The 12,277-nt window shown below is 45.8% G+C and overlaps 1 protein-coding gene across 1 annotated transcript in view; it reads right to left on the bottom strand.

The window, feature by feature from the left end:
* xdh (xanthine dehydrogenase) overlaps positions 1 to 12,277 on the bottom strand; it is a 178,034-nt gene that overhangs the window by 32,602 nt on the left and 133,155 nt on the right. Inside the window, exons 26-29 of the mRNA XM_070884265.1 lie at positions 9,313 to 9,394; positions 8,686 to 8,781; positions 397 to 525; positions 177 to 251 (exon numbers count right to left, since the gene is read on the bottom strand). Coding sequence (XP_070740366.1) covers positions 177 to 251; positions 397 to 525; positions 8,686 to 8,781; positions 9,313 to 9,394 — 382 coding nt within the window. The remainder of the gene's footprint in view (positions 1 to 176; positions 252 to 396; positions 526 to 8,685; positions 8,782 to 9,312; positions 9,395 to 12,277) is intronic.

Genomic DNA, 12,277 nt, shown 5'->3' with positions numbered 1-12,277 from the left:
CAGTCCAGGAGTCCTAGTGGTACCTGTAAAGACATTTACCTTCGATATGACGCGATCAGTAAATCAGCATCGAATACTCGCTGTCTCCCGACACAGTGAGACGTTGTCATCACTGAAACAAGAGGCGTTAGTCATGAGAAACAAAACACCGTTGCAGCTAATTGTTTAGTACCTACCCAGTTCTCCCAGGTGCCCTTCGGATCAGCGAGCTTAAACGGTTGCAGCCTGGCCAGAAGGGTGTGACATGCGTTCTGAAACAAACGGACACCATTGCTGTTGTCAATGTGGTTGAGTCATTGCCCGTTTTATGGGAGGGCTTGAAGTGGAATTGTGTAAACTGAAGAATTTTTATGAAAAAATAAATTCAATATATTTTTTTTCGAAGTTGATTCTTACATAAATTGCCATTCCGTTCAAGTCGGAGCTTGCCGAGGCGGCTGTTGGACTGGAGTTTGGGACAGTGTTGGTGCTTGTCTCGGAGATGTGAATCTGGGAAACCGGAATCCCTAGAACTTTACTGGCAACCTGGATAACAAAGAATATTCAAACATGCCATTCATTCTCTCAAATCATTCAGAGCAGAGCCGCTTTGGGCCTAGTGCAGGCTTTTATTTTTCTCTCTTTCTGTTTGTTGTCCTGTATAAAACACTGGTTCGGCCCCTACTGGAGTACTGTGTCCAATTCTGGCATCGCACTTGAGGAAGGATCTGAAGGCCTTAGCGAGGGTGCAGAAAAGATTTACGAGAATGATTCCAGGGATGGGGGACATCAGTTACGTGGATAGACTGGAGAAGCTGGGGTTGTTCTCCTTAGAGCAGGAAAGATTGAGAGAAGATATGATAGAGCTGTTAAAAATCATGAGTGGTCTGGACAGAGTAGATAGCGAGAAACTGTTCCCATTGGCAGAAAAGTCGAGGTGATTGGCAAAAGAACGAAAAGCGACATGAGGAAAAACTTTTTTGCGCAGCGAGTGGTTAGGATCTGGAACGCACTGTGTGAAAGTGTGGTGGAGGCAGATTCAATCGTGGCTTCCAAATGGAATTTGATAAGTACCTGAAGGAAAAACAAATTGTAGGGCTGCGGGGAAAGGATGGGGGAGTGGGACTAGTTGAAGTGCTCTTGCCGTCATGGGCTCGATGGACTGAATGGTGTCCTTCTATGCTGCAACCATTCGAATGATTCTATGATTCTAGATGTGAGCATTGCTGGCAAGGTAAATATATATTTTCCATAGCTAGTTGCCCTGACTTGGATGTGGAGATGGACCTTTCCCTTGGCCTGATGGGCTACACACTGGCCATTCATCTCTGGGAGCTGTGGTCTCCTGAAGTGGTGCTGGTTCCACCACAGTGTTAAGTCAGAAATTCCCACATTTTGATCCAGCAATGATGATGGAGCCACCTTTTAGGCCCACATCAGGATGGTGTCTGACCTGGAGGGGAAGGTGTTTCCATTATATCGCTGCCCTTGCTGTTCATAGTGACCATGAGTCGTGAGACTGGGAGGTTCTGTTGAAGCAAGCTTGCTGTGTTAGAATCTTGGAATGATACAGTGCAGAAGAAGGAGGCCATTTGGCCCATCGTGCCTGTGCCGGCTCTTTGAAAGAGCTATGCAATTGGTCACATTTCCCTGCTCTTTCCCCAGAGCCCTGCAATTTCTAATTTTCAAGTATTTATCCAACTCTGTGTTGAAAGTCACTATTGAATCTGCTTCCATCATCCTTTCAGGCACTGCATTCCAGATTGCAACAATTCGCTGAGCAAAAAGAAATTCTCCTCATCTCCCCCTGCAATAACCATGAGGTAAATGAGCGGTGTGCCTATTTTTGGTGCTGCTGATTAAGGGAATAAGTGTTGGCCAAGGTGTTACTTATGGAATAAAGGTACAAACTGAGTACTGTTTAACTAAGCAAGGTACGACCTTGGTTCTGCTTTATTATGGCCCAAAGTGCCTGACTCACAAAATGGCTGGCCTTTTATACCAGAGCAGCGCCATGTGCGTGCTGCTCAGTGGTCTCCAACAATGACACCATCTGGTGGCTACAAACAGCATGTACATAGATGACAATCGATTCCGGCCTTGGGTGAATGTGCGGAGTCTGTTGTGGCTGGTGGCTGGATGGCTGACTTGTTGGGGGTGGCAGTGGCCATGTCAGGAATTGCAAGTCCATTTTTATTGAACAAGTCCATGATGGAAATTCCGGGTTCACTGATGACCCTTGAGTCCACTGAAGACTGCTGGTAGGTTGGTTGGTTATCGACGGTTTCTTTGTCTGACTGCTCTGGCTCGTCTGTGTGCCTCAGCTTTGTTTGATCCATGTGTTTCCTCCAAGTTTGCACATTCTTGAGCTTAATAACAAATACTCTGTTGCCCTCCTTGGCCACGACCGTATCAGTGATCCATTTGGGACCCTGACCATAACTCAACACATATACAAGGTCATTAACAGAAATCTCGCGTGACACAGTTGTGCGATCATGATACCCTTGTTGATTCTGTCTTCTGTATTCAACATGATCACTTAAATTCGGGTGTACAAGTGATAACTTGGTCTTAAGACCTCTTTTCATCATGAGTTCAGCAGGCGAGACCCCTGTGAGTGTGTGGGGTCTTGTGCTATAACTCAGCGGTATGCAAGACAAGCGGGTCTGCAGTGACCCTTGGGTTACTCTCCTCATGCTTTGCGTGCTAATTTGTACTGCACGTTCTGCTTGCCTGTTGAATGCAGGCTTGAACGGTGCTGACCTTACATGTTTTATGCCATTGTTTTACAAACTCCTAAAACTCCTGACTGGTGAAGCACGACCCATTGTCTCTCACCACAATGTCAGGCAGACCATGTGTCACGAACATGACATTGAGATTCTCTATGGTTGCCGTGGACGTACTGGATGACATGATTATGTGTTCTGTCCACTTCGAATAAGCATCCACCACCACTAAAAAGATCTTGCCCAGGAAGTGACCTGCAAAAGCTACATGGATCCTGGACCAAGGTTTGATGGCCATGACCACAGACTCAGTGGCGATTCCACTGGTGCTTTGCTGAGCTGCATGCAGGTGTTGCACTGATGCATGCATGCTTCCAGCTCAGAATCAATTCCTGGCCCCCATACGTGGGACCTGGCGATGGCCTTCATCATCACTATACCAGGATGTGTGCTGTGTAACTCACGCACAAACTTCTCTCTCCCTTTCTTAGTCATTGCAACTCGATTGCCCCACAATATGCAATCTGCTTGAATAGACAGTTCATCCTTGCGACGAATGTACGGTTTGGTCTCCTCGCACATTTTCTTAGGTATGGCAGACCAATCCCCTTTGAGTATGCAACCTTTTACGACCGATAATATCGGGTCCTGGCTGGTCCAGGTCTTGACTTGTTGAGCCGTGACTGGACTACCTTCACTATCAAAAGCATCCATGATTAACATTAAATCTGCCGGTTGTGGCATTTCCAGCTCCGGTGTGGGCAATGGCAACCGGCTCAAAGCATCGGCACAATTCTCTGTGCCAAATTACATAACCATAGGCAGATAATGTCAGCGCCCATCTTTGGATGAGGGATGAAGCATTGGTAATGATACCTTTGCTCTCGGAAAACAACGAAATGAGAGGCTTGTGATCGGTCTCTAATTCAAACCTCAGACCGAACAGATATTGATGCATCTTTTTAACACAGTACACACACGCTAAAGCTTTTTTTTCTACCATACTGTAGGCTCTTTCTGCTTTAAAAACAAACTTTTGGATGCATACGTGACAGGTTGAAGTTTCCCAGACTCATTGGCTTGGTGTAACACGCAACCAATTCCATATGACGATGCGTCACAGGCCAAAACTAAACGTTTACATGCGTCATAATGTACCAGCAGCTTGTTCGAGCAAAGCAGATAGGTGGTTTTCTCGAAGGCTCTGTTTTGCAATGCGCCCCACACCCAGTTGTTGCCTTTTCTCAATAGCATTTGCAGTGGTTCAAGTAAGGTGCTCAATTTCGGTAGGAAGTTACCAAAGTAGTTGAGTCGACTCTGTCACGTTCTGCGGCTTGGGTGCATTCTTGATGGCTTTGGTTTTCACGTCAGTAGATCTGATGCCGTCAGCGGTGATTTTTCTCCGAGGAATTCGACCTCCGGTGCCATGAAGACTCACTTTAAGTCTGTGTCCCACTCTGTCCAAACGCAGTAGAACCTCCTCTAGGTTGTTCAGATGTTCCTTGGAGTCACGACCGGTGATCAGGATGTCATCTTGGAACACGATGGTTCTGGGAACGGATTTCAGTCGACTTTCCATATTCCTCTGGAATATTGCTGCAGCCGAGCGAATTCCAAACGGGCACCCGTGGTAAATAAACAATCCTTTGTGCGGCATATAGGCCGACGTCAAGTCCAGTTTTGTGAACGAATTCCCTCCGGCTAGCGTCGCAAACAAGTCATCAGCCTTCGGTAACGGGTACTGATCTTGTTTCGAAACCCTGTTGATTGTAGCCTTGTAGTCTCCACAGATTCTGACTGTGCCATCACTTTTCAGCACAGGAAGAATGGGGCTGACCCATTCATTAAATTCGACCGGTGATATGATCTCTTCACGCTGGAGTCTGTCCAGTTCAATTTCGGCCTTCTCCGTCATCATATACGGCACTGTCTGAGCTTTATGCTGGACGGGCCTTGCATCTGAGTCCACGTGGATCTGCACCTTGGCTCCCGTGAAGATGCCGATACCCGGTTCGAACAGCGAGGGGAACTTGCTCAATACTTGGGCACCTGTATCTTCCTCCGACGACAACGCCTTTATGTCATTCCAGTCGCATCTGATTTTCTCCAACCAGCTCCTGCCGAGCAGCATTGGGCCATTGCCTGGAACAATCCACAGCGGTAACTCGTGAACCGCACCGTTATACGACACATTAATTTGTGCACTGCCAATCACCTTTATCAGTTCTTTGGTGTGCAGCTTGGCGTTAACAGGGCTCAGCCTGGGCCTCATTCGCTTAGTATGTCATTCATGATCGATTGAATCACCCCTGTGTCCAGTTCCATCGATATCGGTATCCCATTAAACTTCACATTAATCAAAATTGGTTTAATCTTGGTTATGAAGGAGTACTTCCTCCTCTGGCATCTCGGATTGCGTATCCGGATCCGCGCTAGTCTGACTCTCATCCTCCACAGCTCGCTTGCTCATCTGCAGACACTTGCGCTGGGGATGCCCCACTCTCAGTCATCCTTTGCAACTATATTGCTTAAATCGGCACTGCTGGTGCCGATGATTTCCCCCACAACGCCAACACGGAGAAGTCGGATACATTCCCGCTAGCGGACTTTGGGCAGCCGGATAGGCCCTGCCATGTGCCGCTCTGCCGAATGCCGAATCAATCGCATTTACAGTACTTGCCGAGGTTCGGTTCTTCACCGACATTTGCTTTAAACTCCTGTCCGTCGTCATACATGAGCGAACTGGATGGCCCTTCTTAAATCCAACTCCTCCACCGCCAGAAGTTTGCGCAGGATCACCTCGTGGTTGATACCGATAACAAAGAAGTCCCGCAGCATGTCTGCCAACACCGTCCCAAACTTGCACGATGCCGCTTGACTTCTCAGGTCAGCAACGAATTCCGCCATGCTCCGGCCCTCCGATCGAACGTGTGTATAAAACCTGTATTTCGAGATGATGATGCCGTCGTCTGGCTTGAGGTGCTCCCGTGCCAATGTACACAACTCTTTGTACGTTTTCTCTGTTGGTTCACTAGGCATGAGCAGATTCTTTCTCAAACCGTAGATCTTTGAACCGCACACAGTGAGGAACATGGCCCGGCGCCGATCTGTGTCGTCGACCCCCTTCATTTTGTTGGCCACGAAGTACTGGTTCAAATGGCTCACAAAATCTGCCCAATCTTCTCCCTCCACGAAGTGCTCTAAAAATCCAATCGTGTTCATTTTGCAAACAAAGGTTCTTGTATTCCCGTCGCCAAATGTTACGTGTGCAATAAAGGTTCAAACTGAGTGGAAACATAGAAACATCGAAAATAGGTGCAGGAGTAGGTCATTCGGCCCTTCGAGCCTGCACCACCATTCAATATGATCATGGCTGATCATGCTTCAGTTCCCCATTCCTGCTTTCTCTCCATACCCCTTGATCCCTTTAGCTGTAAGGGCCACATCTAACGCCCTTTTGAATATATCTAACGAACTGGCCTCAACAACTTTCTGTGGTAGAGAATTCCACAGGTTCACAATTCTCTGAGTGAAGAATTTTCTCCTCATCTCGGTCCTAATGGCTTACCCCTTATCCTTAGACTGTGGCCCCTGGTTCTGGACTTCCCCAACATCGGGAACATTCTTCCTGCATCTAACCTGTCCAATCCTGTCAGAATTTTATATGTTTCTATGAGATCTCCTCTCATTCTTCTAAATTCCAGTGAATATAAGCCTAGTCGATCCAGTCTTTCTTCATATGTCAGTCCTACCATCCCGGGAATCAGTCTGGTGAACCTTCACTGCACTCCCTCAAGAATGTCCTTTCTCAGATTAGGAAACCAAAACTGTACACAATATTCCAGGTGTGGCCTCACCAATGCCCTGTACAATTGCAGTAAGACCTCTCTGCTCATATACTCAAATCCTCTCGCTATGAGTACTGTTTAACTGAACAAGGTACAACCTTGGCTCTGCTTTATTACGGCCCAAAGTGCCTGACTCACAAAATGGCTGGCCTTTTATACCAGAGCAGCATCATGTGCGTGCTGCTCAGTGGCCTCCAACAATGACACCATCTGGTGGCTACAAACAGCATGTACATACATGACACAAGGCACAGGGTGAATTACTCAGGTGGTAAGCTGCCGCTAAGGCAGCTCCTTCATAGAAGTGTCAGAGGTACGCCAATTCATGTCAATTCAGTGAGCCATCAAAAAAGGACAAACCCCAAAAGGAATACCTTTAGAAATCATGTGAACATACAAACAGTGACAGTCAGAATAAGACCATATGGTCCATCCAGCCTGTCCCACATACTACCCACTCAGAATAAGGGGTCGCCCATTTAAAACTGAGATGAGGAGAAATTTCTTCTCTCAGAGGGTTGCAAATCTGTGGAATTCTCTGCCCCAGAGAGCTGTGGCGGCTGGGTCATTGAATATATTGAAGGTGGAGATGGACAGATTTTTGAGCGATAAGGGAGTAAAGGGTTATGGGGAGTGGGCAAGGAAGTGGAGCTGAGTCCATAGAAACATAGAAACATAGAAACATAGAAAATAGGTGCAGGAGTAGGCCATTCAGCCCTTCTAGCCTGCACCGCCATTCAATGAGTTCATGGCTGAACATGAAACTTCAGTACGCCATTCCTGCTTTCTCGCCATACCCCTTGATCCCCTGAGTAGTAAGGACTTCATCTAACTCCCTTTTGAATATATTTAGTGAATTGGCCTCAACTACTTTCTGTGGTAGAGAATTCCACAGGTTCACCACTCTCTGGGTGAAGAAGTTTCTCCTCATCTCGGTCCTAAATGGCTTACCCCTTATCCTTAGACTGTGACCCCTGGTTCTGGACTTCCCCAACATTGGGAACATTCTTCCTGCATCTAATCTGTCTTAACCCGTCAGAATTTTAAACGTTTCTATGAGGTCCCCTCTCATTCTTCTGAACTCCAGTGAATACAAGCCTAGTTGATCCAGTCTTTCTTCATAGGTCAGTCCCACCATCCCGGGAATCAGTCTGGTGAATCTTCGCTGCACTCCCTCAATAGCAAGAATGTCCTTCCTCAAGTTAGGAGACCAAAACTGTACACAATACTCCAGGTGTGGCCTCACCAAGGCCCTGTACAACTGTAGCAACACCTCCCTGTCCCTGTACTCAAATCCCCTCGCTATGAAGGCCAACATGCCATTTGCTTTCTTAACCGCCTGCTGTACCTGCATGCCAACCTTCAATGACTGATGTACCATGACACCCAGGTCTCGTTGCACCTTCCCTTTTCCTAATCTGTCACCATTCAGATAATAGTCTGTCTCTCTGTTTTTACCACCAAAGTGGATAACCTCACATTTATCCACATTATACTTCATCTGCCATGCATTTGCCCACTCACCTAACCTATCCAAGTCATTCTGCAGCCTCATAGCATCCTCCTCACAGCTCACACTGTCACCCAACTTAGTGTCATCCACAAATTTGGAGATACTACATTTAATCCCCTCGTCTAAATCATTAATGTACAATGTAAACAGCTGGGGCCCCAGCACAGAACCTTGCGGACCCCACTAGTCACTGCCTGCCATTCTGAAAAGTACCCATTTACTCCTACTCTTTGCTTCCTGTCTGACAACCAGTTCTCAATCCACGTCAGCACACTACCCCCAATCCCATGATCAGATCAGCCATGATCTTATTGAATGGCAGAGCAGGCTTGAGGGGCCAAATGGCCTGCCCCTGCTCCTATTTCTTATGTTCTTTTGTTCTTATGTTCACCCAGCCCGGTATCCATGTAATCTGCTGGGAAAGACAGAAAACCAGAAAAAAACCCAGACCAATTAGGGAAAAAAATCTGGACACTTTCCCTCCGTTTAATTGATTCTTTTTTATACCCAAACGCTTATGAACTACAAATATAAATTAAAAAAATAAACCGCCAATCTTTCCCAGGATGCTGAGTGCGTTTCCATATTTGGGGAGCCCTGGTTACATTCATACCTGCACCATCTTGGTATGGAGCCCTTGTCCCATTTCAGTCCCGCCGTGAGTCAGAAGCACTGAGCCGTCAGTGTAAATATGCACCAGGGCCCCCGCCTGAAACAAAACACAGGAGAAGGTTCGAATTTACGCTCACACCATAGGATTCCTGATTACGAACGGGAGACCCCCATCTCCACGATTTCTCCGACATGTGCTCCTGCTTGCTGAAGCTCCGCACCGGGAGCATGCATTCTTGTGATCAAAACATCTTAAAACCTCTCTGTCACTGCCGTTCTGATCGGAGGTGCACCCTGCAAATATTGGGACAATTGGAGCTTTCAAGCCTGAGATCGTTAGGCGTTTGTTGGGTGAGGGTATAGAGTGGGTAAATGGGTCACAGATCCAGCCATGAGCTAATTGTATGACAGCACAGGCTCAAGGGGCTGAATGGCCTCCTTCTGCTCCGATGTTACCTTTGACTTTATTCTTTTAGATGCTGATGGACCTGCTGTGTGGTTCCACCGATATCTGTTTTCTAGATGAAGTTGTTTAGATTTTTTTCCCCTTTTTAATCTGAGAGTTGATGCCGACGAAATGCAGCTCCCCTCACCGCTCCCCACACCCACCCACACTGATCATTATTACCTGATTCATGAATGTGGCAGTGAAGCAGATCCCAAACTTGGTTGGAATAATTGCCAGCCCTCTCTTCTTCCAGCGATGTTGTCTGGGCATAAAGAATGAAGAAAGAGTTAACACCTGCACAATATTGTTTGACAGTACAATCGGTTTACTCCCCTGTCTGCCCTTAAAGAAAAAAACTTAAATTTCTACAGCAACTTCTGTTCAGCAGAGTGACCTTGGTGTCCATAAACACAAATCCTTAAAAGGTGCCAGTTCAAGTGGACAAGGTGGTCAAAAAAGTGCTTGGGTTGCTTGGATTTATAAATAGCGGAATCGAATATAAAAGCAAAGAGATCATGATTGAAGTTTATAAATCACTGGTTGGGGTTCAGCTGGAGTTTGTGGTCAATTCTGGGCACCACATTTCAGGAAAGATGAAAAAGCCTTAGAAAGGGTACAGACAGGGATTGCAAGAGGGATGGAGTATAAAAGCAGAGAAATCTTGATACAACTGTACAGGGTATTGGTGAGGCCACACCTGGAGTACTGCGTGCAGTTTTGGTCTCAGTATTTAAGGATGGATATACTTACACTGGAGGCTGTCCAGAGAAGGTTCACTAGGTTGATTCCAGTGATGAGGGGGTTGACGTATGAAGATAGGTTGAGTAGGTTGGGCCTGTACACATTGGAGTTCAGAAGAATGAGAAGTGATCTTATTGAAACTTATAAGATAATGAAGGGTCTCGACAAGGTGAATGCAGGGAGGATATTTCCATTCATAGAGGAAACTAAAACTGGGGGACATAGTCTTAGAATAAGGGGCCGCCCATTTAAAACTGAGATGAGAAGGAATTTCTTCTCTCAGCGGGTTGTAAATCTGTGGAATTCTCTCTCAGAGAGCTGTGGAGGCTGGGTCATTGAATATATTTGAGGCAGAGATAGACAGATTTTTGAGCGATAAGGGAATAAAGGGTTATGAGGAGTGGTCAGGGAAGTGGAGCTGAATCCATGATCAGATCATGGCTGATCTGATTACACCAAAATACACCAAAATTCTAAAAGGGCAAAGTGAGTTAGAAAGACAAGCCTGAAGGCTTTGTGCCTCAATGCGAGGATTATTCGGAATAAGGTGGATGAATTAATTGTGCAGATAGCAGTTAACGGGTATGATGTAGTTGACATCACAGAGACATGGCTCCAGGGTGACCAAGGCTGGGAACTCAACATCCAGGGGTATTCAACATTTAGGAAGGATAGACAGAAAGGAAAAGGAGGCGGGGTGGCATTAAAGAAGAAATTAATGCAATAGTAAGAAAGGACATTAGCTTGGATGATGTAGAATCGGTATGGGTGGAGCCACGGAATACCAAAGGGCAGAAAATGCTAGTGGGAGTTGTGTACAGACCACCAAACATTATTAGTAAGGCTGGGGACAGCATCAAACAAGAAATAAGTGATGCGTGCAATAAAGGTACAGCAGTTATCATGGGTGAATTTGATCTACATATTGATTGGACTAACCAAACTGGTAGCAATGCGGTGGAGGAGGATTTTCTGGAGTGTATTAGGGATCGTTTTCTCGACTAATATGTCGAGGAACCAACTAGGGAGCTGGCTATCTTGGATTGGATGATGTGTAATGAGAGAGGACTGATTGCAATCTTGTTGTGTGAGGCCCCTTGGGGAAGAGTGACCATAACATGGTAGAATTCTTTATTAAGATGGAGAGTGACAAGTTAATTCAGAAACTACAGTCTTGAACTTAAGGAAAGGTAACTTCGATGGTTTGAGGTGTGAATTGGCTAGAATAGACTGGCAAATGAAACTTAAAGGATTGACAGTGGATAGAAAATGGCAAACATTTAAAGATCACATAGATGAACTTCAGCAATTGTACATCCCTGTCTGGAGTAAAAATAAAACAGGGAAGGTGACTCAACTGTGGCTAACAAGGGAAATTAAGGATAGTGTTAAATCCAAGGAAGAGGCATATAAATTGGCCAGAAAAAGCAACAAACCTGAGGACTGGGAGAAATTTATAATTCAGCAGAGGAGGACAAAGGGTTTATTTAAGAGGGGAAAAATAGAGTACGAGAAGAAGCTTGCCGGGAACAAAAAAACTGACTGCAAAAGCTTCTATAAATATGTGAAGAGAAAAAGATTAGTGAAGACAAACGTAGGTCCCTTGCAGTTGGATTCAGATGGAAGTACTAGGGGACCGAGTGTCTAGTGAGAAGGAGGAACTGAAGGAAATCCTTATTAGGCAGGAAATTGTGTTAGGGAAATTGATGGGATTGAAGGCCGATAAATCCCCGGGGCATGATAGTCTGCATCCCAGAGTACTTAAGGAAGTGGCCCTAGAAATAGTGGATGCATTGGTAATCATTTTCCAACAGTCTATCGAATCTGGATCAGTTCCTATGGACTGGAGTATACCTAACGTAACACCACTTTTTAAAAAGGGAGGGAGAAAGCGGATAATTATAGACCGGTTAGCCTGACATCAGTAGTGGGGAAAATGTTGGAATCAATTATTAAGGATGAAATAGCGGCGCATTTGGAAAGCAGTGACAGGATCGGTCCAAGTCAGCATGGATTTATGAAGGAGAAATCATGCTTGACAAACCTTCTGAAATTTTTTGAGGATGTAACTAGTAGAGTGGACAAGGGGGAACGAGTGGATGTGGTGTATTTGGACTTTCAAAAGGCTTTTGACAAGGTCCCACATAAGAGATTGGTGTGCAAAATCAAAGCACATGGTATTGGGGGTAATGTACTGACATGGATAGAGAACTGGTTGGCAGACAGGAAGCAGAGAGTCGGGATAAACGGGTCATTTTCAAAATGGCAGGCAGTGACTAGTAGAGTGCCGCAGGGCTCAGTGCTGGGACCCCAGCTATTTACAATGTACTTTAACGATTTGGATGAAGGAATTGAGTGTAATATCTCCAAGTTTGCAGATGACACTAAACTGGGTGGCGGTGTG

This window comes from Pristiophorus japonicus, chromosome 7 (assembly GCF_044704955.1).
Source record: "Pristiophorus japonicus isolate sPriJap1 chromosome 7, sPriJap1.hap1, whole genome shotgun sequence".
NCBI classification, from domain to species: domain Eukaryota; kingdom Metazoa; phylum Chordata; class Chondrichthyes; family Pristiophoridae; genus Pristiophorus; species Pristiophorus japonicus.
This window is presented reverse-complemented; position numbering and strand designations above follow the sequence as displayed.